The sequence below is a fragment of the Zalophus californianus genome, chromosome 17, assembly GCF_009762305.2.
Source record: "Zalophus californianus isolate mZalCal1 chromosome 17, mZalCal1.pri.v2, whole genome shotgun sequence".
NCBI classification, from domain to species: Eukaryota; Metazoa; Chordata; class Mammalia; order Carnivora; family Otariidae; genus Zalophus; species Zalophus californianus.
In genome coordinates this window covers 2768270-2796113 of record NC_045611.1, presented here as the reverse complement: position 1 = coordinate 2796113, position 27844 = coordinate 2768270, and the positions used below count along the sequence as shown (strand labels likewise).

Sequence of the window (27844 nt, the reverse complement as noted above, 5' to 3'; positions counted from 1 at the left end):
TATCTTTACCTATTCCATTTGAGATCCGAGCAGAAAAGGACAAAAATTTACTCAACCTTTTCATAGAAACATGGAAACTGATTTCTGAAATTTTTCAGGAGTACCGAGCAGATGCAGCCTGGAACTTGCTTGTTTCACGAAATCCTTTTCATACATGCGTTTCCTTCACACCTCACGTATCAGGTCTCTCTATACTGAGACAGTCTTTCACAGGCCCTGTGTTGTTCTGCTTTCTGTTCACTCACCAGTATGTGGACTGTTTTCCAGAAACTGGCCGAATGGTTTCTCCTCAGGTTCTGCCTTCTCACTGTGCGGTCATAGACTTTCCGATCTCAAACAGGACAGACTGCTCCCAGCTCAACAATCTAGTCATCTGGGGACTGGGGAGGGGCCCAACCATGGGTTCTCAGGCCGGGGAACATAGGTTGTGCGTGCTTCCTCTGTCCCGGGAGAAGCCCATATGCCAGGGCCAGACCACACCACACCAGGGCTGCCCCGAGGCAGAAATGGTTCTTCTCCCGGGCCTTTCTAGAGGGTGTGCCCAACAGAAACCCCTCACAAACATGCTCTTCAGCAGGCTCAGTGCTGCTACCTCCCCTGCCCACTTCCACTGATCTCAGCATCTGTGACAATCCGTCACCTGGGAAGTGGCTCCAGGGCCACTGCCACCAACACTGGTACCCAAAGTCTTGGGAACAAAAAGCTAGATCACCGAGCACCTGCCTTATACTGTGAGCACTCGTCCTGTGAGGCCCGGAGAGACTGTCACTCCCAGGCTGTCCGCGACAGGAGAAGGAGAAAAGGCGTGTAGGCCGGTACGTTTGGGATACTTACATTTCAGGCACTTGGATCTTGGGTTTTGCTTATACTAAACTACTTCCCACAAATAGAAAAATGATGAGTTCGTTCAGATGATCTGTTTATCAACATATCTGGAAGGACAGCAAAGCCGAGCAAGCTGGCCCGACTGGGAGGGGATGACTCAATAGCCCCAGGCAGGCTGGTGTCGGGCACAGGACACGCTGCCAGTGCTGTGATCAGGCGTGCTCCTCCCTCTCTTGGCTCTGATGCATCCATCCACGTCGCCCGTTTTTCCTGGGCTGCTGTGTATCTGCCAGGTACCCTTGCAGCTGGGGCGCAGGGCAGGGTGAACAAGACAGCCACAGACTCATTTCCTGATCTCCTGGAGTACTACTCTAATGATGAAAGATCAATGATAAAAAAGTCAACGACTAAACAAGAATATGTCAAATACAGGAAAATATTATGGAAAAAAAAGAAAACAACAAGTAAACAAGGCACCGTTCCCCCCCCCCCCCCCCCCGCCCCCAGAAAAAAACCCTAAAAATGTAAGGAGTTAGATGACCAGATTCGGCGCCAGGAGATAAAATGTAACCAGCCACGTGGATGGGGTAGATGGTTCAGGGGGAGAAGAGTGGGCCCAGAAGCCCAAAGGAGAGGAGCTGGACTGTTTTTCAGGTATTTTTGCCCTTCGTTTTACTCATGACGGCTGGGGAAAGGAGCCTGCACTTAATGAGCAACCTAAGGGCAGACTGACTTTTTGACATATCCACAGTATTTTCATTATAAAACCAAGGACAAAATGCTTTTGCAAAGGGAGATAGTGCCTCAAGGTTTTATTCAAAGTACCTGCAAGGCGTACCCTCTTGAAGTACGATCGTGTGCTTAAAACATGCTCAGTAAGACCCTCTGGTGAAAAAATTAAAATTTTGAACACATATACATTAAAAAAAAAAATAGAATCTCCACTTGTGCTTACTTTGACTTTTTGCCCAGGATCAACTGCAAAAGCACTTCTGTTTAAGAAAGCATAGTTCAGCCAAAATCCAGTTTTGTTTTTTAGGAACAGAGAAATGGAGGAAAAACCCAAGAAACATCAGGCATTGGGCAAATCCGTGTGAGCATCTCTGTCACTGTCTGATGTAGGCTGGGACTGCCTTCTCCACGACCAGTACCTCCTACAAGACAGCGAGGAGTGCAGGGTGTTCAGCCAGAGATGGGGAGAGGCTGGAAAGGCAAGGAAGGCACAGAAGTGAGATGCACACTGCCCGCACATCAGATTGGCCCTCCAGCGCTGACACTAGCACGGAGCTGCGACAAGCAGTCTGCAGCCAGGGGACTTGGCTTCTGTGATGTGAACATAGCTCTCCCCCTGCAGTCACACCAGACCAAGGATCCAAGAACAGCAGGGTGTGCTTGGCATCTGATCCCTGCTAGGGCCTCTCCCCACTAATCTGCCCTCCTCCCAATTCCAGAGCACAGGCGCGCTCCTAACCGCTGTCACCATTTACTCCCACTTGTTCATCACCCGCTCGGTTCCCCACAGCCTCTGTACTACCACAGAGAAACCAGCAGGGCTGTAACGCCCAGCAAGCAGGCTGACGGACCCAGACAGAGCAGGGCCTGGATGTGCCAGCAGTGCACTAATGGCTAGCTTCCTACTCATCAGGAGGTCCCAGGCAGTGACAGAGGCTGGGACATCCTGGAAAGGACTGGGCCCAAAGCAGCTCATGCAGCAACACTCCGCTGAGTCCCGAGTACAGGCCCCTTAAGTTCCACAGGGACCAGAGCAGCACACATCATCACAGGTCTGAGACAGCCGAGTGACAGTCAGGGTACGGCTCGTCTGCACGGCCGCCTGTCTCGTCGCCGGCCTTCTGCTGCCTGGCCAGTGCCACCTTCAAGGTGGCAGCACCCAGGCGCAAGCCCTGCAAGCAGGAGACAGCCTGCTGGGCTGAGGTGGGGGCCTTGTAGTGAAGGAAGGCCCTGCGCTTTGGCCCCTGCCACGTGAGCCTCTGAGGGACTGCACCCAGTTCTCGGAGGGCTTTCTTCAGCTCACTCACTCGGGCGTCCCGGGGAAGGTTGCCAATGTAAACAGTGTTAGAAGGCCCATCCTCCCCCTGCCCCGAACAGGATTCGGGCTGGTGTGGGTCTTGGGGTCTTCTGACAGTGCTCAGGGGAGGTGGCTGCTGGCTGCCGGTTCCCAGAAGGTGCCGGGGCTCATCCTGAAGGGAGACATCTTTCCCAGCCTGCCTCTCTCGGTAACGAAGGCTTCTGAGTATTGGGATTTTCCCCATCACCTCACAGCTGATCTGAAAAAGGAAAGCAGTTCCAGCTATTCTCCAGGTGTCCAAACTTGGTCAGAAGGGAAGAGAAATCAGAGTCGCACAGGGGCCTCTGCCTCCACTCAGGTAAGTAGTCTCTCTGCCGAGCTGCCCCAGTGGTCCAACCTAAGCCCTTTGAGAAGGAGGACCCCTCTGCCTTGATCAGTTACTCTGACCCAGCCCCCATGCTGCCCCAGCTTAAATGAATATGGGATCCCCAGAGCCACTCTGGATTGTCACCTCTGGACTGTGCCTGACATGCCATGGCAGCTGGCAGGAAGGGAACGGTTTTCTCTACACTCCTAGAGGCCCAGGAAGCAGAAAACCAAAGGCCTCCTATGCAGAAAGGACAGTAGTAAGTACGGTTACTGGAAGGAGGGTTACATGGTCACAAGTGGCAATGCCCCTGGTAACCTCCAGAATAATTGGGTTTTCTGCCTCTATGCCTGCCCCCGTCTCCCGACTTATGCCTTTGGGTGGGATGGGATCTTTAACAGGGCCACCTGGGCCGCCTCCTTCTCCCCATCTTCACTGGAGGTGCATTTCTCAGGGACCAAATCTTTCAAGGTGTCACTGAAAATGCAGAAACAAGGCAAATCTGAAAGAGCACTACTTTTGAAAAACAATTTCTAGCAACAGGTCACCAAGCTACAAGGTAACACTATTTATAACGTTAAGTCTCAATGAACAGGATTCCTATACAAAGGACATGTTTGGCTTTTTGGGAACCGGCACAACAAAGGAGGCAGTAGAAGAACCCCAATACATGAGGTGGTTTCCGGTCCTCGAGAACTGGGATTGACAAGCGGGGCCTGCATGCATGCACAGGAGCTGCCTCGATCCAGCTTGCAGTGTGGAGGCTGATGGTCCCGGCCCGGTGTGGCCGCCGCACACGGTGCAGCCCTGTGGGTTAGGCTGGACCTGGACAGCGCAGCCCAGGGCAGAACCGGTCTTCTGTCACTTGAGGAATCACACGGCAGAAAAGATACAGAAACACACTGTTTAAGTCCTTCTTAGCGATCCTCATTCTTTAGAGATGCTTTCCGTCCTTCTTTAGGGCACAAAGCCTGAAACTGGTCAATTACCAAAAGGCAGGCAATGGTCCAAACATGGGACTTCCCACAAACATGGGTAAATCAGAATAAAGATCAGCATAGGAGTTAGGTAAAACTTCCCTCTAAAAATAAATAGCTCAACTAGTAACAATGTTCTCGTTGTATTCAGAATCCTATGTAACTAAAGTAATGGTTCTTATCCTTGCCAGGGTGTCAGAGACCTTTGAGAAAAGCTGGGTTTCCTTCCCAGGACGAGTCCCCAGCAATTTTGTGTGCAATTTCCCAAACTCTATTCACAGATCTCCAAACCACGAGAGGTACACAGGCCCCAGGTTACGGATCAGTGATTCAGAGGAAGATTCAAAGAAACTCAAACACCTAAGAACAGTCGATTCGAGTACCTTCTCACAAACTTTAAGGCTCCTGACTCTCATTAATTTGAAGATTTTTTTTTTTTTTTTTTTTTTTTGACAGAGAGAGACATAGCGAGAGAGGGAACACAAGCAGGGGCAGAGGGAGAAGCAGGCTTCCCGCCGAGCAGGGAGCCCGATGCGGGGCTCGATCCCAGGACCCTGGGATCATGACCTGAGTGGAAGGCAGATGCTTAATAACTGAGCCACCCAGGCACTCCCCCTCATTAATTTAGTACCTGGTTCTCTCTCCTAGCACTAAGTGGACAATACTCTCCACCTTGGCACAGCCTTTCCACTGGGTCAGAGCCCTCTCCAAATGGACAGTACCCTTGCTCCCAAGCACAGCCACATCAGAATCCTCTGCAGGTGGCACTTGTCTACTGGGGTCTTCAGAGTAGCACACAAATGCCTGGCTGCCATAGACTTCTTAAAGAAAGACCTGCTCCTTCTAATGTTTCCCATTATTGAGACGCAGAGAAACAAACAAAAACCATGTCTGTGCTCTGGAGATATGTAGGAGATGTAGCTACTCTTCTAATCAAAAGGAAGTTTTCTTCCACTTGACCCTCTGCAGTTCTTCCGAACTGATTCATCCAAAGATGACTAAGCTCATGGGCCAGTACCCTAAGAGGCTCTGGTCCCAAAGAATCCTGAAGATGATCTAAGAAGCCAACCAACTCCTTCCCACACCCCCATTCCACCTTCTCAAAGAGTTCAGATTCTTGTGTCCTTCCAGAGTATTTCAAAACAGATTTAAACTGGTCATAATTAGATTATTTTTGTTTTAAGTAGGCTCCATGCCCAGCGTGGAGCCCAACTCGGGGCTCAAACTCACAACCCTGAGATCACAACCTGCACTGAGACCAAGGGTGGGATGCTTAACTAAGCCACCCAGGTGCCCCTAAAACGGTCATAATTAGACTCTTAAGGATATCTTAAATTACTACATCTAGTACTTAGAAAGGACGATCAGATTTAAAATTGTAATTACAATCAGAGGAACCATGTGACTACATTCTTTTATGGAAGAACTGAATGTCATCCCCTTGCGACACCAGCAGACAGGAGCAGTGAGGACAAACTCCCTGGTAAACACATCACACTTCCTCCAGCTCCCGCTCGGAGCTGTCTTGGCTGGGGGACCACCCCAAGTACTAAAACTCCCATGTGCTTCCGCCTGGTAGAACCACAGGGTGTCCTCAGGCCAAAGCAAGTGTTCTCAGGAAACCCAGTCCACAGGGCAAGGCTCCACACTTTAAAATCCATTTAAAACATGTCACGTGAAGCAAAAATACATCCTTCTCTGCACATCACAGGGAGCTACTTTATCCTGAGCTGGCACATGGACAAACTATAATCAGCTGAATAACAAGAATGTTTTAACCATGTACAGATTATGAACCAAGTCTACAGCACCATCACACTGACTGACACACACATACACACACACACACGGATCTTTAGAAATGGAAATGGCCAAATGCGTCACTTTTACATAAAATTGCTCATCTCAAGAGCAGGATGTTTTTTTGGGTAAGGAAAGACAAAGCTTAATGTCATCTCATGCTTCTGCACCCTCAAGTTCTAAATGGAAAAACCTCCCTGTCTACACTTTCTCAGCTGTTTGCCATTTCTGTGCTCCTTGCGGAGTGGCTTGGGCTGATGGCGGTCCCACAGCCACACAGAGGCCTCTGTGCACCAGCTGGACAGGCTGGCTTCACACTCAGGACAGTTCGCGGCAGGGCTATGCTGTTTTTCCTGGCTAGCAATTAGGAACATTTGTTATGTCTGTAAGAGTGCCATGTGAAATGAAAGATTTTGCCCGTTAATCAAACATAAAAAAATATTTCTGCTTTTCTCTAACCATTCCATTAAATAGTATAGAGCAAATTTGATTTTCTTTTATGCGCTACAACCACTCTTCTCTGATGTGTACAGATGTCACTTATAAATATACATTCTCTGTAAAGATTAAATGAAAAATCCTATCCCCTAGAAATACATGCTAAACCCAATACAGATCAGTAATCTCACTCTCAAGGCACCTGTGGCCAACCCAGGAAGAGACCCCAGTTCTAATCTTGCCTCCACTACCCACTGGCTTTGTTGCTTTTCCTGGCTCTCACTTTACCTGCCCGGAAGAAACAGAGACTGGGAGGGATGGTCTTTAGAATCCCTCTCATTCTACAATGCCAGGACACGTTTGGGCAGCTGCTGACAAACAAACAGGAACACCGTCAGTATTTCTAACGTGAAACACAACTTCCACAGAAATTACCAGTTGTCTTGCATGAGACGAATGTATATCATTCACTGATCGAAAATACTTTTAGATACGGCACTTTCCAATGACCAAGGCGAAATCATTCGATCGAGTAAGCATGCAAGGATACGGGAGAGTCAGTGAATGCACGGTCTTCCAGATGTCATTCATGTCTTGCAGGATTTGTTTGCTTTCCAATTAGTGTCTCTTAAGGATAAGAGGGCTCATTTAAGACATCTTCTTGCACAGAGCTGATCAAAAGTGTCACTTACTAATACAAAAGCCCCCATAGCGTTAGTCCTTTACAATTATGCTTTTACTGTGGGTGCTGAAGGACCAGCAGGGCAACGACCACACACCATCACTGCTTCAGACCACGCCAACAGTCAAGCAGATGGTGCTATTTGGGAGTGGCCATGGAAGTCACTAAGAAAAACTATTTATTTTCTGGTATACATGATCATCTTAAAACCTTTGCCACAACAAGATGCCAGCTTCCATCTGCAAACCACAGCTCCTGCCTATCCTATGCTCTTCAGGGGGAGGGGGGGCAGCGTAACAGACAGGCCCACAAGAGCAGTGAGGTCCCCTCCTGCTGGGCCAGTTCAGAGCTGAGTGTGGGACGAGTTCATGCCCGGCAGCTCTAGGCTCAGTTCCACACCCAAGTGTCTGCCACATGGGGACGAGTGGCCCATGTGGCCCGCCTCACATACAGACATATGCTTTGCACAAGCAACTTGAACAGTCCAGTGTCACTGCCATGCACAAGCACATGACTTCTAAGAACTGGCACACATTTAACTATCTTGCATCTTGGATTCTCGTTTTTACCACTTAGGAGTGTGCAGAGAATGGAGGCTCCTTGTGGAACTGGAGGCAAACACACCTGGGCAGAAGGCTGCCCTTGGAAAATGGTTTCAAATGTCCTGTTTTCTCTACTGAATAGTGTTGACTATAAAAAGTGTATATTTTCTGTGGGAAATTTAGAAAACAATGAAAAGAAATCTGAATTCCCAGCTTGCAGAGATAACTACTGTTAATATTCAGATACACTTCCACCTTTTTTTGGGGGGGGGGAGGGGGTAGAGAGAGAAGGAGACAGAGAATCCAGACCGCAGGCTCCACCCCCCAGCATAGAGCCCAAAGGGAGGGTCGATCCCACGACCCTGCGGTCATGACCTGAGCCCAAAGAAGGAGGCGATGCTTAACCGACTGAGCCACCCAGGCACCCCTCCATCTTTTTTCTATGCACGTTTCAGCATAATGAATACAAAATGATATACCAAACATGTATAAATTTATACTGTTTTTTCCACTTAATATTGATTACACCATAAACATTTTCTCATGCCATTAAATACTCTTTAAAAAGGCTGTATGCACTTAAATTACAGGGTTGCAACACTTTAAGGCACTACATTATACTGGATACACATGCATCTCTATCTAAATTTGTTAAGTATTTTTCTAGGACAGATTCCTAGAAGTTCAAGTATTGGGTCAAATATAGTGAATCTCTATGGAAGTTATCAGCCTTTCTAACTTGCTGGCCCAGTTGTGGGTAGGTGTCAGATCACATTTGGCTGTCACTTCCAGACAACGCTGATATATGGGGTTGGAAAGCGAGTGTCAACGTCCCAGAATGGCTGTTTCTCACAGAAGTCCTTTTCCCAAACCCTTTTTCTCAGGGCATCTGTCATTCTCAGCAAGTAAATCAACAGGGCATGGTGACCATCTGGGGACAACCTTCCCAAACAGCTGTGGACGCTACAAACTTGCTTCTTTGAGTCTATATACAAAGAATAACCCGGGCAGGATCCCATCCCTTAGCAAGAAGATAATTCAGACAGGCAGACATCCAGATTTGGGTCAATGGTGTCACACTGCTCTCCTCTGTAATCAGTGATGGCACCTTTCCCACAGTTGCTGTGGGGAGCAAGGGGGTCAGGAAGCAGACCTTTGATGTGTGGCTCTGGTGGCAAGGAGCAGTCTCATGGGTGCCCTGGGTCTCTCTGGGGCTGCAGCCACACCCCGCTGCCTGACCATGTCTCCAGGGCATTCTTAAAATAAGTATTTCACCTTCCCTCGGCCTCATTCTAGCTCAGCAGAAAGTAATAAAAGAGGTATGGGTCTCGGCTGTCCAGAGGCTCAGCCCAGTGGGGCTGTGTGTGTTCGGGAAAGCCCGAAGCCTTCGCCTTCCCCGAGCAGAGGGCTCCATTCTGCTGCTGCTTTCCAGGCGCTCACGTGGGTCCAGCAGGCAGCCAGGCTCCCGAGAGGATGCTTCACTGCCCTGTCGTGACTCACCCGACACCTTGCAGCCCTGGGAACTGACTGTGCTGTGGGGGAGCTGCCGAAAGCTAGCTGCTGGGGACTTTGGCCACCATCAATGTACTCCTGCCAGAGCTAAGGGATGCAGGCAAATGGCTCCTGAGCCACTGCAGATCACCTCACACACAGATGTCCACAGGCAGGGACATCTGGATTACTGTCCCAGAGACTGAACCACCACCTGAGCTGAAAGCGCAGCCCAGAGGTTTAGGACACGCCTCAGTGGCCAGGTCTCTTACACCACGCACCAGCCAGGCAGAGATCCTGGGGAAAGCACGTCCTTTCACCAACAGGGTAGACCTGCTGGGTTAGGGGGGGCTCTGGGAGTTCTAGGTTCTCAGGGGAGGCAGCTTGTGGATGAAGTGGGGCAGTCACGGCACCTTGTAGCTCAGACATGGCTAAGTCCCCCAGAGTTCTACAGGTCATCAGGTGCACACCAGGTGAGAGGCTGCCCTGAGGGAAAGGAGGACCCCACGTGAACACAGCAGACGCACCTTCTGGAAGGAATGTCTCTTTCTCTTCCACTGAGAGGCAGTAAAGGGCACACGGTGATAACAATGCCACAGAGAGACACAGACAAGGCCCCGTCTTGGCTCAGTAAACCACTCAGAGGATAACTGTAAGGATTCTGCCCGAAGCGACGGCGTCCAGGTACATTTCTCACAATTACTGACTTGCGTTTCACACCTGTGACAGCCACAACGGTGACAATGGCCAAGCTCAGCAGACACTTCGCGTGTACTGCCTGTGAGGTCAGCACTGACAGCACCCCACTTTACAGATAAACAAATGGGGGGCTTGCAGAGGGTGCACCAAGGTCACAGATAGAGCGACTGAGACGTGCTGCTGCAGCTTCTAAGCTCATTCTAAAACACTGCCCCGGGGCTCTGGGGTGGCTCAGTCGTTGAGCGTCTGCCTTTGGCTCAGGTCATGGTCCCAGGGTCCTGGGATTGAGCCCCGCACCAGGCTCCCTGCTCTGCAGGAAGCCTGCTTCTCCCTCTCCCACTCCCCCTGCTTGTGTTCCCTCTCTCACTGTGTCTGTCTCTGTCAGATGAATAATTAAAATCTTTAAAAATAAATAAATAAACCACTGCCCCATCTGGTCTCCTGTCTTTAAAACCACAAGGCACAGGCAGAGAAAAGCAGGGGGGCTGAGGAAGTAGCTATAGGTGGACAGCTGAGTCCGCAGCAGCCTGGTCCCCTGGCGGGGACACCACGCACATCTCTGAGAAGGTGGGACAAAGGCCAGGGAGTCAAATGCTGCACAATCTTTGTGCGGTAAGAACGAGTTAATACATTCTGTATGTATTTCATAACCTTCATCTGAGAGGTCTACAGTGTTTAGAAGGAACTGTGATTCCATATGTTCCAACAAAATACACGAGGCAAATTCTGGGATTCTACTACCTACACGATAGTAAGTCTGTGGGTAGAAAAATCACAGGATATGCCAACGTGTATCAAGGAGTCCATGTGAAATAATACCATACCCTAGCACTGAACGTCCCCCACCCCTCCCCAAATCTTCAGTGGAAGTCAGGGACGGTTTCCCCAATGCGGACGAAAATTCACTCTGGTTGCATAAGTAGCGAGGCCAGAACAAAAGCCCCAGGGGCTGGAGAAAGTCGCTGCTTTCAAATGATTCATGCAAAGGGAGGCCCAGATGTGGAAGAACAAAGAACACAGGGCCCCAAGATAAGAAATGGCATTTTCAAAGTCTGTGATTCTTGCCCAGGCCTCACTAGCGATGGGATGTTCCAGGAAGAGGGCGAGTCGGCTGGGATGTCAACGAACAGCACTGGCCCCGACGGGCTGCACACGGTATGGCCAGCCGTGTTGCTGGCGACTCTGGCTGCTGTGGCTCCTTCCACATAGAGGGAGTCTCTTCACCTCACATGACCAATAACATCATCTGTTGCTATTTTTGTATTTTTATTAAAATTAGCGGGAGGTAACTGACTACTCCCCAAAGCCACACCCTTTCTCCCTCTTCCTGGAGAGACCACCTGGAATCTTCCTAAGGTGGGCTGCAGTCGGCCCTTGGCTATGAAGTGCTGGCCTCCGGAGGACCTGAGGCCTCACTGTGACCAGCCCCTTGTGCAGCCTCCCCAGGCCCATCCCCTCAGCTGTGAGCAAATGCCACCTCGCTCCTGTGACCCACGTAGCAGCATTCACTTAAGGAGAAGCTGTGGACCCGACTTCCAAGGTAAACCCAAGCTCTTACGAAAGACACCAAGGGACATTTGAATATTCAAAAAGGATGCCAATGCCTTCCCCATGGCACTGGGCCTGCACCGGAGAGACCCATCCGCTTGCTTCTGGGTCATGCGTGCCCCTCCTCTCTGCTTTTCCCGGGACTAACCTAGGAGGAGCACAGGCCCCAGGGGGCCCAAACCGCCTGGCTGTGGTGTTTGTGGGAAAGGCCCACTGTGCCGCAGTGTTCCATTTTGGTGTCAACCTTGGAGTTGGATGTTATTGGTTTTCCAGGCCCAAGGGAAGGCTGCTATCCAACTCTGATGATTCACGTTTAAGGAACGGAAGACATGGAACAACGGCTTCAATCCAAACGAAGCACAACTCTCCCTGTTTCCTCAGTAACTCTGGCTGCTTGCCAGCACGGCAGGATCATAACCTATAGGCTGGCCTCTGGGATCGAACTCCTTCTGCAGACTATTGTAATGTGTGCCCCTGACTATTCTGCAGATAGAGGTCACAAAGGCATCAGCTAATGAAAGCTGTGGGTACTGCTTGGAGACCCAGGTCACAGCAAGACAAGCTGGACTTAGAACAGAAAAGCTGATGAGACAGTACGTTGTTGTGGCCAGGATGGTGGGACACAGCTCTCAGAGATGAAACCCGCTGGCAAACAGGGTGTCAAGGCATTGGCCCTCTGAGTGGACTGTTCCTTCTGTCATCTAGAACTGGTGTCTTGCAGCAGAAGATCTTGAACCTGGTTGCTTATCAGAATCCCACAGGTTTGCAAAGGAGATTCTTGGGCCCATGGCTGGAGACCGTGATGCAGGAGCTGAATTTTCAAAAGCTTACGGATGATTCTAATGCACAAACATGCTGGGCCTAGGGAGAGCTGCCATGCCAAAGAATACCACACAAGAGGGGATGCCTCTGAACTACAGGCCATTGCTGGCCACAGGACCCACCTTGCACCACAAGATTCCCGTTGGTTTTGGGCGCTCGCACCCCGTGGCAATGACTCTCGTCGGAGTGAGAATGTAGTCCACTGTTAGGTCGTGGTCTTCAAGCAGCGCTTCAGGTATGTCGATGACCTGGTCAAACAGAAGTGGGTGAGGGGGCTGACAGGGAATGCGGCTCCTGCGCTCAAAGCACTGCACAGTAGAAGCCAAGGGCTCACCAGACCCATGGGGATAAGGCCTCACTGCCACACAGATCCAGCTCTGGCTGATCACCACTCACAGCAGACGTGGAATGAAGGCAGAGACCACTTTGTCTCCTTCCCTCCCCGCCCACTCTCTCAGGGGGGTGTGGCAGTAGCCTCTGCTTGGCCCGTTCATGGGCAGCACCTGGCAGTCATGGACGATGGTGACCACGGGCGTCCCCTGGCTGACCGCTCCCATTGACACCATCATGGCATATTCCAGATCAGCGTAACCTTCTCCCTTCCCAATTCTCCAGCCTAAGAGACATGCAGAGCATCAGTATCTCAGAAGGAAATGTTTCATTAGGTCACAGCGGAAGCAGAAACTTGGACTCAATATCCCTGGCACCTCCTCAGAAACTTCCACAGTGAGCCCACAGGCAGCCCTCAACAGTGGGGTTCAGGGGCATGCCGACGGCTGCTACATACAGGGGTCAGCACACGCTGTGTGAAGCCTGAGCCTCTCAGATGTGTTACAAAAAGAAACAGAACCTGTGTTTATGTGAGCAGAACTCACATTTAAAAGCAATGAAAGAGTAGTTTTCAAAAACACTAAGAAAAAATTCCTACTAAAACCAAAATCTTTTTAGTCAATTTCTCTTGGAGGGGAAATAAAAATTAAAATCAGGAATACGTGATTTAAGATGACATCGCCTTGTCTTCTGAGAAGTCCAGCAGTCCCTGGAAGAGGGCTGGGTCTGGCAGAGCTAGTCCCATACTGTGTACTCCTAGGTGGGACCCGCGGAAGTTGTAGCTGAAGCTGCATGAGAAGCCACAGAGCACATAAGAACGCAGCAAAACGGAAAACATGACCATGCTTCTGGCTCCCACAAGAACCAATGTATTCCGCCATCAGGAAGGCTGTGACGCTGCAGAAATTCTAACTTCTGCTTAACATCAGCATCAGCATCCTCACCAAGGGCATCACTGCCCATGCATCCTTCTGAGATTCTCATCTGTCATGCTCCTTTTACAATTACCAACCTCCAACCATGTGAGCAAATAAACGTGAGAAAGACAGTGCAGAGGAGAAACGGCAAAGGATAGAACAGTTCACAGACAGACGCAGGCAGGTGAGCGGCAAACGTGAGCAATGACCGCCTTCCCTCACCATTAAAGGCCAATCAGATGGCACATGAACCACCACTGTTCAATACCGGATTGGTAAACATGGAAGTCTGATGATTCTAGTTATTGACGAGGGAATAGGGAGAGACGTGAGGTGTACGGTACTGGGGATGTGAGGTAGGCAACCTTTCTAGTGGGTTATTTGGCAACAGCCACCAGGATTTCAAGTCCACCCTTCGGTTCAACAATTCCTCTGCTGGAGTTATCCCACGGATGGCCCTCGAAGGCACAAAGAAACTCTACCACAAGACTACACCTCACTTTAGTGTGATCTGTAAGGGAAAAGCCAAAACCAAACCCTGGTGACCTCTTAAGTGCTCACCAGTCTGCAAGGATGGGCAAAGACCCTGGCCAGACACCATCTAGCAGGACACAAAGTGGTGTATGCGCTGCTGCCCCTTCTGGGAAAACAACGAGGACAAACGTAACCTGCACAGAGAATGCAAGGCATGGGCGGACAGGCGCGGACTCATGGGCCATCGCTGTGTGTCAACACAAGGAACCGCCAACAGTGGGCATCTCGGAAGAGCACAGGTGGTGTTTTCTGTGCTATTCCAATTTTCTACATGTGTGCATGATGACTTCTGTTGTGTTAATTGGGGGTTATCTGAATGATGACATTTATAGAATACTGTTTTCTTCTTCATATACCCTCAACTAAGAAAGAAAACTCCTGATCTTTTCAAAAGAAGACCTCTTTGTTAACTTCCCACTGCCAAAAGAGTATAACCCCAATCCCGTCCTCTGGCCTCCCAGTCTCTGGAAAGCCAACCCCAACCTACTGAAGGACCATCCTACGTGAACACATTGCCACTTCTGTCCGAAAGTCCTCTCCTGCTCCACCTCTCTCCAAAACACCTAAGCCTGAGGTCACTTCTGAGACGCTGCCCTGCTCAGGGCCTGAGGGCGGCTCTTGGGACCCCACCACCGTCGGTTCTGACGTGTGTGGAGCAGCGAGCACACCGTGCCGGAGTACAGCTGCCGTCTGCTCTTCCAGCTCACTGGGGGCCCAAGGCAGTGACCACCCAGGGCTGGCCGGACACCTGGCGCACAGCAGGCACCCAGGAAACATGTGCTCATGGGAACCCCTCCCTGATAACACAGATAAAGCGCTGTAACTGGGAATACAGAGAAAGCAAAGAACGAAGCACTCCAGCGTCTCCCGTACTAGTGCAAAGAGCTGGCAAACACTGTGTACTCCAGCTGAAGATATGAAGGTCAGCATTTAAAAACACGACGCTCGGGGTTTGGAATGAATGACTTAAGAGCATCTCTCACCAACCATTTGTTGGAAACCAGAAACCTCTCTTGAAGGAAGATCTTGGCTTTGGCTGGTTAATTTCCAAAGGGACAGTTTTAAGGATAGGCATTTTAGAACGGTCTTTTTCCTCTTGCGGGGGAAAGAGGAGAGAGAATGCTTTCCTAGCAGGGGGCCCAAACCACACTGTGCAGGCGCCAGTCTGCGACAGGCTGGCCTCTCGGAGAACCCACCGAGCCTGTGGCAGTATAAGCAGCAGTATAACCAGATCGTCTCCGAAGAGTCAAGCCAGGCCTGGAATAGAGCAGCGGAGGGGGAAGAGGTCCCAGGGGAACCACAGGGGCCCAAGTCCTGCAGGCGGCTTGGCAGAGGGCAGAGAGCAGCGTGGGACACCCTCCCCCCTCACCTGCCTGAACAGCACAGCACCAGGCCTCCCCAGGCAGGCTCAGGACACCCTGTGTTGCCCAGAGGCTGCTGCTGCCTACCAGAAACAAGCTTTAGAACCTAACGTTTTTCCATTCCCTGGAGATTCTCCAAAACCAACTATTTACTGACATACTACAAATAAATCCAGCTCCAGTTCCAGGTAGTTTAAGAATAGAGGAAATATCTTTCACCACCTGAAGAAAGATGATCTCACTTTATTTTTCCTAAGAAAAATGAAAATACTATGAAGGTATTGAGTGTGAGGGACTGTGTTCATTCTTCAAAACGAATGAGAGATAGAGTGGTTTCAGAGGACAGACGTGTGTCCGGAAAACTGAGATTACTTACCTTCAGTGTTTAAAAGATGAACAGACCGAGGAAGGTCAACCTGCAGGTCACATCCAGGAATTTCTGATTTTAATCTTACCTTTTTCAGAAACAGCAACGGACCCCACCACAACTAAGTCCACAAGAACCCTGGAATCCAAGCCCACAGGAGTGCTGTAGTTCCTCACGCCCTGTGAACACAGACGTGTGCCTGAATGCTTCTTGGGCAGCGAGCGGCGGCCGCACCTCACAGTTCCAAGGCGAGCAGCACTCAGGGTCTGAATCAACCTCCTGCATGAGGCAAACCCATGCCCTACCACGAACACGCAGCATTGTGGAAATGGCATTTTAGGAAAACCATGGCTCAGAAACCATCTTAGGATAATTTCCCACAGTTTCTTCCCCAGGGAAGATGCCCCTTGGAACTGACAGCACAAATGAGTAAGATGTTAAGTTCACAATACTGAGCAAATCATTTCTTCCCATGAGGCAGAAGAGCACGGTGGTTAAACCACAGGCTCAGGAGTCACACAGAACCAGGTCCAGATCCCTCTTAGCCCCGTGACCTCAAGAGGAGGAAAGCTGACCTTCAGTTTCTTCACCTCTAAGACAGAGGTGCCACCCACTGCCTTGCCGGACTGGTGCTGGAAGGGAAGATCATGGAGGTAGTGCATTTAGCACATTAAGACGTGGTCAGGAAAAGTGTGGGACAGATAATGTATAAAACACTGGGGCTGTTACCTTCACGTGTAGCATCTTCACTTCTGAAAAATTACTTGTTCAACCAAAATGCACTGAAAGTACACACGTTTACACTAACTGAGGCTTGTATTTACAGAGTACGGAGGCTGATATGGTCATGAGTCTCAGATAACAAGGGCTACAGGTCAATCTAAGAGCCAAATTAGGACACTGTACAGACCAGTGCCCGGCACTGGAGGGTCACAGCATGTGGTATCATGCCTCGTCTACAAGTACATGACAAGTCACTTATGGCATCGGTACAGGGGGTTGGTTTGGGGGCTCTCAGCAGTCAGACCACAGTCACAGGCCCACTGTGCCCCATGGTGGGAAGGCCTGTTTTGCTTAATCTCACAATGGCCATGGCAGCTGGCATCTCACACCCACGGCCCACATCCTCAGCCCTGTTTTAATGGGCTTGGTGCCTGGCAGCCTCGGTGAGCAGACACCTGTGTTGAAACTCGATCCATCAGACTTCCGCCTCCCTCCCTCGGTCAGCTTCACCTGCTCTGTTGGCCAGACAGAGTGTGAGCAACCAGGAGTCTCCCTGATTCTCCAAGGTCCTGTTTGATTCAACAAAACCTCAGGTGACAAACATTTCTGTGTGCCCACAGAGGTGGTTACTGGAAGACTCCTGAGTTAGAGAAAAAAAAGACACCGAGATGATACAGGTGGCTGGGACGTACTGGTGGCAGAGGTGTTAAGGGACAAATTCAGAAACTTCTCTGCCAAAAAGCAAGGCCACATCTGAGTCTCCTAGAGTTGACCCACATGGGGGCAGTATCTCTGCCACTAAGCTCTGGCAGCGTAAATAATGACTGCACCATGACCGGCATCTGCACACAGAGGCCCTAAAAGCCTCTCTCCCCTGTGCCATCAAGAAAACGGAAACGTCCTTTTCAGGTTCCAGTGTCTCGTGTGCTGACAGAGCCCGAACTCTGCTGCTCAATCTCTAGTGAAGTTCAGTCACGAGAGCTGGTCCGGCTCTACCCTGGGCCCAGCCACACTTTGAGGGGCACGTGTAAGGCACCAGCCAGTGCCGGCGCATCACAGGGAACTTTTGCCAACACACAACGTGGCAGTCACCTTTCAGAGGGGAGGGGATGCTGTTAAGGGCGACACAGACCACTGCAACCACCACAGGCCCCTGTGATGGACCCTCAGATACATTTGACCTGGACCTCAACCCCAGAAAGAGAACTGCTGGTACCGTCCCAAACCCACAACTCCAGAACCGCTGATCACACTCCTGGCCGGCTCTGGGAAATGTGAGCTCCTGTCTGCAGCCCGCGTCTGCCAACTGCAGACGGTCACACAGTTTGCGTTTTTGAACACCGACCAGAACCATGAATGTCTCTTATTTTTCTAATTTTCCCTTTGCAGTTTTTTCTACATATATTTTATTGTTTTACTTTATTACATGTACTTTTGAAAGCTATACCAAATTCTATTTTTGGAAGAAGACTATCAATAAGTAACAATAAAAATTCAATTTTTCAGTATCAGACTTAAGTGGAAAATCTTTTTTAAAAAGATTAATGCCCTATCTTGATGCCCTATTTTTTATTCCCAATAGATTAGGAATCAAATGACCTACGATCTATTCTAGGACTCTGAAAAAAATCACCAAATTCTATTTCTTTATCTGCAAAATACAAGACAAATGCCACCACAGGGCACCACGATGTAGTATTTATAAACTTAAGTTTTACTACATTGTAAACACTCAAGAAAACCACATCACTGAATTACTAAAACCATCATTCAGAACTGGTGAGGCAATTTCCAATCCAACTATTTTGGAAATTCCTGAGTTCTCAGTTGCTCTGGTGGCACTTAAAAAATGCTATGGGCCACCAGACTATGGCACACGTTAACACCAGTCGGGTGCCAGACCACCCGATAACTCATTTTTTCTTCATTTTGAATAGGGAATTTACAATCTGCCAAGTTGGTGCAAAATAGAAACCAGGTGACTCAAATGGAATACATGCATCCATGGTTTTTCTACTTGGCTCCTTTACTAATAGGACTGCTGAATACTTTGCCATCTCCACTCATTTGGCTTTGTGAAAAATGAATTTCAATTTTGTGGTGTATTGTACGCATTCTAACTCACCAGAAGTATCGGCTGAGAACAGCGCTCTCCTTGCGGGCGATGCGGCCTCCTGCACTTACCTGAGAGGTAGCACATTTCCTCAAGATGTCTTTAGTTGCCCCAGGAGGTGGTGTGATCTTATTAAATAACCCCGTTCTCAGTCGTGGTGTTGGGACCAACAATGTTTTTTTGCTCTTTTAAAAAAACACAATCAATAAATTACAAAATTAAACATAGAAAACTTCTTGTGTATATTAGCATTTCAGGGGCAGAAGCAAGTGACTATTATTGGCATCTTTTGGTGTGCGCCAAGGAAATGACTTCTTTGCAAACCCAATTACACAACGCACGGTGGTCAATCTTACTTGGGGCCACTACTCCACCCCACTTAGGATGAAGAGGCAGTGAGTTGTCAAACTCCTAAATTCTATTTTACTTGCCACTCAAAATCACTACAGATACAAAATGACAATGTAAATCCAAATGAAGGTCTGTTCTCATTAGAATTCCAACCAGAACTTTCCTGTGGCCTCCCCTCCCAGCATCACATACTACAGTTACAACGCTTGCTTTTTTTAAGATTTTTTTTTTATTTATTTGAGGGAGAGCAGGAACAGGGGGAGGGACTGAGGGAGAGGGAGGAGAAGACTGCCCACTGGGCAAGGAGCCCGACGCGGGGCTCGATCCCAGGACCCCGGGATCATGACTCGAGCCAAAGGCAGAAGCTCAACTGACTGAGCCACCCAGGCGCCCAAAATGCTTTCGTTTGAAACCTGCATTGCATCATCTCAAGCCTTCATAACCAGTTTGCTATTCAATAAGTTCCAGTCTCGGAGATTAATACTCATTATAATTGCTATTTTGTATTGACCTGAGTCCACAGGCCCCTTTTCCTCTATTTAGTTCCCAAACACCTTGTTGTGAGTCCCAGAGCCCGGATTCGCAAAGTGCACACCCCTGGCCAGCAGGTGCAGCCCCTGGACACCTGTGAGAAATGACCAGAAGCTTGGGGGCAGGCACAGCAATCTGCTTTCACAAGCCTGCCAGGTGATTCTGATGCCCAGGAAAGTTCCAGAACCACTGCTACAGGCATCTCTGCAGACTATGCCGGGGCAGGCCATGAGGCAATTGTAAAATTTTAAAATTTTCGGTGTAAAAAGAGTATATTTTAGTTTTTGTGCAGGAGATGACAGCCTGAGACCAATATAAGACCTGTAAAATCACAGGTTGGCTTACTTAAAGCCACGAGAGAAATATTTCAACACAAGTCATGACCATGTGCTCTTTTCCTTTGGAGTGTGAAAGAGGTTTGGGTTCATTCACAGTCTGAAGATTCCGGTGTACTGCACATTATGATGGTTACTCCCTCTTTTCTGGAAGCTGCTTGTACTTTAGATCACCTGGGCAGTGGGTGTGCAGACCCACTCAGAGCATCTGATTCAGAACCTGACACCAGCAATAGATAATTTTCAAAGTTCCCTGGGTGGTGCTAACATGCAGCCAGGGTTGGCAAATGCTGGCCTGGCCAGTGGTTCTTAAAGGAACCATCAGGGGTGTTTATTAAAAAGACTCTAGGGGCGCCTGGGTGGCTCAGTTGATTAAACCTCTGCCTTAGGCTCAGGTCATGATGCCGGGATCAAGCCCTGCATCAGGATTCCTGCTCAGCAGGGAATCTGCTTCTCCCTCTTCCTCCTGCCCCCCACTCACAACTTGTGTGTGCTCTCAAAAAAAAAAAAAAAAAAAGCAAAAAAACAAAAACCCCCAATAAAATCTTTAAAAAAAAAAAAAAACCAGACTTTAGAAACCTACTGAAGGTCTGGGGTTGAGCCTGAGAAACTGTGTATCCCTAAGCACAGGCCACCATGTCCCCAGGCATGGACCGTGGCCATGCACATCGGGTTCCCTGCCTATACTTAGGTGTGCCGTGGAGCATGCAGGTTTACCTGCTTCCCAAGTGATTCTCAAACCACTAAAGTTTCCATTTCCAGAAACAGAGAGGATTCTGTAGCCCTACAGCCCAAGGACCACACACGTCTTCATGTCTTTTTCACCACTATATCCCTGTGCCCAGCAGAAAGCCTGGAATACAACAGACTCTCAAAGCCTGGCTTTCTTTCCCCTGAATAAACGGACAGCGAGGACCCTATTCCACCTGCTACCTGGCTGCACTCCTCCCACAGGATGTCCTGACTAATCTCCGACACACTCAAGGCTTTGATTTGTGCTCTGATGGGCTGACAGGTAAGGACCTCATACATGCAGAGAACTGGCTCTGGAGTCACAGTGTGGGTCGGAATCCCAGCTCCACCATTACCAAATGGGGGACTTGGGCAAGTCATTTAACCTCTCCGTGTCTAGCTTATTCCATGTCATATGGCAAAAGAGATCACTCCTACAGGGCTGTTGGCTGAATTAAATGAGGTAATATAGTGCAGTGTTTTGACAGAGCTTTGTCCTCACACAAGGCAACCACTCACTTCGGGCTCTTCTCTGCTATTATTTCCTCTAGTTCATTAAAGTGAATTACTGACTGGGAAAATATGGCTGGCAAGAAAGAATGCTTCCAGAAGGGCCCGACTGGGAGGCTCCTACTGGGGCTGAACAGCAATCAGCAAACAACCGGCAAACAAAATCCCCTACGTGCAATCCTTGAAAGAACCAGAGGAGGATCCCTACACCCTCCTCGTTCCCTATAAAAATCACTTTCTGGCATTCCCTTCTCCACACAGGCTGCAAGGTGCACTGCGTGACCAAGGCCCCCCATGAGCTGTGGGAGAGTGGAGCGGCCCCACAAGGAGTGGTTGGTCGCCTAAGGAGGAACTCTGAAGATCTGGATTCATATCATCAACAGTAACTTGTCTCAACAAAGCAGCAGCAGCTGTTAGGTTAAATCAGTGCTGATATATGGATGTTCCTGCTTGTACACTTTTGTTTGTATTTAACTTACAGGTTTATTGTGGTTTTACAGCTGCATAAGAGCTATGAACATTTAAATTTATACCAAGTTTTCTGTTTATACTTATTAAACTTAGTGAATTTAAAGCAACCCTCGGGGAGCTTTTTTTTTTTTTTCTCCTTGAACAGGGGCCTAAGTATGTAAGTTAAGAAACACTGTTCTGATTTATAGATTTTGGGGACTCCATCAGATTTCTCACTCATGGGTTATCAAGTATCAAAGAATTATAATATAAAAGTAGCAGAAGGAAATAAACATAACCTTTCCCTTCTGATGAAGCACATTAGATTAAAGAGTGCCTCAAGGTCATCGTTGTGAATGTCCTTTATCTTTGAATTCAGGAAGATTCATGACTTCTGACAAATTAAAGACTTCTGGACTCTTCCTGGAAAAAACAACTCCGAGGGTATATTCTGTGTGGGAGGGAGTCAGAAGCACCATCCTTCTAAATATATGAATTAAACACATTTGCCAGCCACCTGGAGGATGCATTTTATCAGTGGCCCGGGCTCTGGCCCAGGAAAATGGGATTACCTGCAGCGCCAGCAGCCGAACACCTTCCAGTGGTTTATCGGGGTCCACTTTAACTTCCTGCATTCTGGCAAAAACTTCTAGATCTCTGATGTTTTGGCAAGCCAGATAAGAGCCCTAGTTAGGCAAACAGACAGAGTTGCACTTACGTCGAGGACGAAGAAGCGAGCATTTGTCTGGGGAGCGTCAGGGTTGACTTTAATGGTTCTGGCCATTTTGAACGCCTGCAAACGTGGGAAATGCTCAGCAGCATGGGAAGCACCCTGTTTTCGAATGCAATTGCACATTACTGACAGGACAGCATGATTCTGGGCCTACTGCATGCAGGAGCAGATTGGTCTAGCATCTCATTCAGACAGGTGGGGTGCACTAAGTCTGAGACAAGATCTAGGAGTTGCCCAAAGAAGTCTGGGAAAGCAGTCAGGGTAGAAAGGGGCTGAGAAAGCGAGCACCGATTTAATTTTAACCAAAATAAAACATATTCTAAAAAGGTGTAGAAAGTGTATAGTTCTATGGATTTTCACAAAACGAACATAGCTGTGTAATAACTGCCTAAAACAGGAGTATGTTACCACTAACCTGGAATTCCCATCCCTCTCCAAGTTGGTTCCTTTTTAAACATTTTTTACTGATTCTGTGCATCTTTCTCTTTTTCCTGTACTTCATGTATATTTCTCTCCCTGGGATAACAAGCACTAAAGCAAAACAAAGTAGCAACAAAAACGTACAAAAATAACAGTTTTTCAAAGGTCCAGGATGGCCTCAGACCCAGCTCAGCTGAGGACCAGAGAAGGGTGGGAGCTTGTTTCCAAGAAGCCATGAATGGGAAGATAAAGTCCAGCCCAAATGGGGGGTGATGGCAAGTAAATAAGCCACACACCCTTTGGGCCGGATAGAGCAACCAGTGTAATTTCAAAAAGCACTTTTGTTTTCCTTGTGGAAAACATGCATGCTGAAATTATGAGCTGTGTATGTTCGCTTGTTCAAGCAAACTTGTTTCCTATGAACAGTGTCATAAACAGACATCTTTGATTATCTTCTATTCTGAACAGTGGGGAGACTGAGGCCTGGAGTCATCCATCAGGGACCAGCGAGGCCTTCCTCTGTCCAAAGATGCTGGCCCGGGCCTCCTCTCAGAGGGCATCACTCCTTGCTGTTCTTAAGGGAGCCAATTTTGAGAAAAGGGACCACGACAATAACATGCTTCCAGCCAGGACAAATATCTTACTCCATGTCAAGTGGCAAAACATGACCAACCCACCAACCCTGCACAGAAAGGCAAGAGGCTGTAATGAAGGTTAAGGAACACAAATGAGGGACATCTCAAAATACAAAGGACACGCGGGCCAGTGGTGTGGATTCTGCACTACTACTCACTGTTCACCCAGCTCGGATCCACCATGAAGCAGGACAGTTAACGGCATTACTAACTCTCTCGTTTAGGAATAGCCTGTTTTCCTTTTGAATGCTCCAGGAATGCTTCAGTACCTTGAAGTTGGGAATCCTGTGATGAACAGGCCGGGGAAAATCAGCTAAATTTTGTGATTCCATGTAGTCCCAAATCTGTTCACGAATGTCCTGTTTGGAAACACCTATGGCAACAAGGAGTGGGACTAGTTAACGTGGCAGAAAGGAGTCCTGCCACATGTGCAGGCCACAGGCGCTGCTGGGTGCTTGCTCGAGCGGCGCCCTCAGCACTCCGTCACGCCAGACCAATCCAGGGCGTCTCAGCTCTATGGCGAAAAATCAGGGTTAGTGATAAACTCACAACAATTGCTAAAGTCCAAAAACAGAGTAAATTCAAGACAACCCAGGTGTTTAACCCAGCTCTACTGAGCTATAGGAGCAGCAGAACAAAATGCAAAGCGAGCCAGGTACCCAAGCTTTCCTCGGGTCCTTGCTTGGAAACGCACACTCTGATCAGTCAACGCACTGCAATCCTTGGTCTAATTAGTTTTGACATAGTTATGATTAGTGCATGCAGACTGTAAACCCAGAAAGCCTGCCTTAAACCTAAGCACTTTGTAAACCACCTATTATTTTGGATTACCCATTATAATCCCCTTTATTAGTATAGCAATTTCTTATTCTATACCCAACTTCGGAAGTGCATTTTTTGTCAACAAATATTCTTTAATTTGATTGGAGCAGTTTTAATAAAATTTGCATTAATCATGTGTTCCTCTTGGAGTGGAGAACTATAAAAAGCAGTTTCCAGTTAGGTGGAAAAACATAAAACCAGCAACTTCACAAAGACACATTTTTAAAATATTCACTGAATTTTCATTTCTGTTGGTTCTAAAGGATATCCTCGTACTTGTACAGAAGTCTGTTTCAAATCACTTTACCTACCTGAGCTGTTTTCATAACAATTTGTCATGCGGCCAGCACTGAGAATCATGAGGCAAGGAACTCCTCATGAGGTCATCTCATTGACTGGTAAATTCTCAACACCAACGTGCCCTAACCGCTGGTGAAGAGGAGTGCTACCTACCCTGCACCATCTGGAAGTCCCCGTAGGACACACACGCACAGGGCTTAGGGAATGTGCATCTCCGAAGCTGGTGGTGAAAGACAACCTCTTCAGAGAACCCAATGTGCACTACGGCAAGATGTGAGGTTCTGCATGTACTCTGTGTGACTGGGGCACCTCTCATCACCTGAGTAGGAAGGAGGGGCAGATACAACCCCACAGGTCCTCAGTCTCCCTTCAATGAGTGCAGGATATTGAAAAGCGACCCATGGGAGCAGCCCAGGGCCAGAGACTGCTGGGAATCACCTGGATGGCTGGTGCAGTTGGGCTGGCAGCTGGCTTCTCTCCTCTGAAATGGTGGCTTTGAATCATGTGAATCAATTATATTCTAACATTTTATTTTTCATAAATGGACTTCGAAAACATGCAGAGGGAACTATATTGACAAGCCTCTCTCCTCGCTGCCTGCTGGGTACCAGCTCTCTTCCCCCAGGGCAATCAGTGCGCCCTTTTTTCCTCATGAATTTTCCCCCAGGTACCTCTGGCCCACACAGAAGACACTCCCTGTCATGTCCTTTCGCTAATGTGGCACACTACACAGCACACAATGCCCTGCACATTGGTACTCTTGCCAAATATCTTGCAGATCAGGCCACATGGTATACAAGAGTACCTCCGTTCTTTTGTGAGGTTGCATGGTATTCCATTGTAGGGACAGGCCAAAATTTACTCAGGAAGTCCCCTTCTGAAGGACAACAGGTGGTTTCCAATCTTGTCACCAAGGTACACTTTGCTGCCCGCCCATTTTACCTCAATTTGTTAACCCTCCACGTGTAGTCTAAGGCATAAGGGCCAAGAGCTGAAGGCTTCCACTGCTTACGCCCTCTGGCTAGGCCTAGATTTCCTCAGCATAGCATGCAGCCCAGTCCCAGAGCCTCTTGGAGCCCACTACAAACGCTTTTTGGGCCTCCTGCCCCTAGCTGTGCTTTAAAGCCATTCCAGATATCAAAACTGCAGATTTGGGCGTGCTTAGGGAACACACATCTGTATGACACAGCCTGAGTAGGCTGACACAGGCAGTTTCCAGCACTTGGCTTGTTCTTTCCTCCTGGGAGCTGTGCACTGAAGGTGTCCGCTGCCAAATCTGCTCAGCTCTCTGTCCCTTCGATAAACCCTCACTCTTCAAGGCTCGGCTTCAGCACCACCTCCAGGAACTACCCCCCCCCCCCCGTTTCTGCTCCACTGCCTGGGGATCCCTCTGTCACAGGGTCACAGGGAGCTCTAGCCTACAATGCCCTGCTGCCCACTTCAGCCTCACCTCCCATCACTCCTCGCTGTGGATTTAAAATGTGGCTCAAGCATAACTGGTCCCTGCTCCCACACACCTGCCCATCTCTTTGTGCCTTTCACACCTTGGTACCTGCTCTCCCTTCAGGTCTGCCTGACACACCACATCCCCCTGGAGGTATTCAGAGAGCTCAGTTACAGGCAGCTATCCCTCCTTTAGGAACCCAGAGCGCCCTGTTTTTTCCAAACACAATTATGTTGATACAACTATAAGGTTAACATATTTATCACTTTCACTAACAACCCATAGGTGCTACAATATTCCCAACACCTTGCAGTATACTGTGTGGGACACAAGAAACATAACAAATTGTGACCCTTGCTCTGGGGAATCAATTAATCACAAACATCTGAGTGACTCCCACTTAGAAAGCAATAATGGTGATTGGGAGGAGCAGCTAGAGTGAAAGGGCAGGTCCCTGCCCTTGGACGAGTTACAAAAACATGGGAAATGATTAGGATAATAAAAGGCGACATATATTTGGCTGAAATGCCTGAGCCCTGTTGTGTAATTGCCTATTTACTTCCCTCAACAGGTTGTGGCTCTGTCAGGTCAACTAGGGTCTCACTCACCCTTCCACCTCTCGCTCGGAGTTCAGTCCTGGCATTTGGCAGGCATCTGACAGGCATCTGAATTAGCAGAATCTCTGTACCGAGCTGTTTACATGCTGCACACTTGGTAAGGGCAGTTTACTTATTCCCAGTTGTGGAACCTGGCTTTAACAGGCTCTGGCTCGCCGTGGGCTTCAGCACTGGGGGCTGTCTTTGCCAAGCAATCCCGCAACAATCACCAAAGCTCTTCTCCACAGACGGTGACCTCCTAAAGCCCAGGGGCAACGAAGCAAGTGTTCCCAGCGCCTGGGCAGAGCCTGGCACAGCGAGGCCTCGGAAAGCATTTCAGAGGACAGCGATTAAGCGGCCCGGCGGCTAAGTTAGGTTGGTTTCCAGTCCTGCTCTGCCACCAGCTGTGAGCCGTGGTCCCCGCGCTGCACCGTGGGTATGCTACTGCGGATCTCACAGGTGGTGGTTACGATCGATCGGCACGGGGCCACGGACACCACCATGCGCACGGCAAGTAGTCCTCTCTCTCTTCTCCCCATTCTCTTCACTCCACCGACAGGGTCGGGCATCAGGGTCCGAGACCGGCGCCGGTTGGACCCCCGAGCCCCGCTCAGTGCCCTCCGCGTCCCCTCCCGCCTGTCCGGTGGTCCCGCCCGTCGGATCCCGGCGGCCCCTCACCCGCCGCCCCCCGCCTGCCCCTCAGGTGGGTCCCTCGCGGCCCCTCACCCGCCTAGTCCTTGGGTAGGTCCCCACCCGCCTCTCCCGCGGGTCCTTACCCGTCTTCAGCTCCATGACGACGCAGTCACTACGCGACGCCTCCAGAAGCCGAATCCGGCGCGGAGTGACGTCACCCGCTCGCGCGCTCTCCCCGCGCCTGCGCGCTGACAGCGAGGGGGGGCGGTGGCGTCACCGTCGAGGCCTGGAGGGAACAGCCCCGGGCGGGCATGCGCGTGCGCCTCCGCGGGCAGGGTGGAGGGACGTGCGGGGGAGGCCGGCGTGGTTCCTGGGCTGTCATTTGTTCGCGGAGCAACTGTGTTGAGCGCCTGTTCCCAGGAGCGTTTGTGCGGCGCTGGGGCTACCGAGGCGAAGAAGCCCCTGGCCTTTCTGAGCCCACCGCAAATTCCAACATACCCCGTCTCCTTTTCTGTTTCCCCAGAGGCCCCCTCCTCCTGGAAGCCAGCCTTGATTGCTCCTCCAGGATGTGATTCCAATTCTCTGAGAAAGACACCCAAGTGCTCACACCTGGGTGTGCGTCTGCCTCAGCTGTGGACACTTTAAAATGTCAGGTTGTAGGGGCGCCTGGGTGGCTCAGTTCGTTCAGCCTCGGACTCTTGTTTTCAGTTCAGGTCATGAGCTGATGGTCGTCGGATGGAGCCCCGCGTCGGGCTCTGCACTCAGCATGGAGTCTGCTTCAGAGTCT

The 27844-nt window shown here is 49.4% G+C and overlaps 1 protein-coding gene across 7 annotated transcripts; it reads right to left on the bottom strand.

Annotated features, from left to right (window-relative positions):
- Positions 1 to 1058: 1058 nt before the first annotated feature.
- Positions 1059 to 27265, bottom strand: MTHFSD (methenyltetrahydrofolate synthetase domain containing). Of its 7 annotated transcripts, XR_003524240.2 has the most exons (9): positions 27201 to 27265; positions 23532 to 23635; positions 22047 to 22160; positions 18637 to 18750; positions 15818 to 15908; positions 12724 to 12836; positions 12343 to 12468; positions 1781 to 3113; positions 1059 to 1196 (listed from the first exon to the last, which is right to left on the bottom strand). XR_003524240.2 is itself a non-coding variant. In XM_027619433.2 (8 exons), the coding sequence occupies exons 1-8, from the start codon at positions 27214 to 27216 to the stop codon at positions 2604 to 2606; spliced, it is 1188 nt and encodes a 395-aa protein (XP_027475234.2). In that variant the 5' UTR covers positions 27217 to 27265; the 3' UTR covers positions 1337 to 2603. The 7 variants fall into 7 exon arrangements, 6 of the variants coding, with proteins under 6 accessions (XP_027475234.2, XP_027475235.2, XP_027475236.2 ...); XM_027619433.2 differs by lacking the exon at positions 1059 to 1196 and having other exon boundaries at positions 1337 to 3113; XM_027619434.2 differs by lacking the exon at positions 1059 to 1196 and having other exon boundaries at positions 1337 to 3113; positions 23532 to 23776; positions 27201 to 27218.
- Positions 27266 to 27844: the final 579 nt, after the last annotated feature.

Coding starts and splice junctions, on each gene's coding strand:
- MTHFSD (XM_027619433.2), bottom strand. Junction 12,837..15,817: donor CGTTGCTGTTTCTGAAAAAG/GTAAGATTAAAA, acceptor CATGTCTCTTAG/GCTGGAGAATTGGGAAGGGA. Junction 3,114..12,342: donor CGGGAATCTTGTGGTGCAAG/GTGGGTCCTGTG, acceptor TTCCTTTTTCAG/ATCAGCTGTGAGGTGATGGG.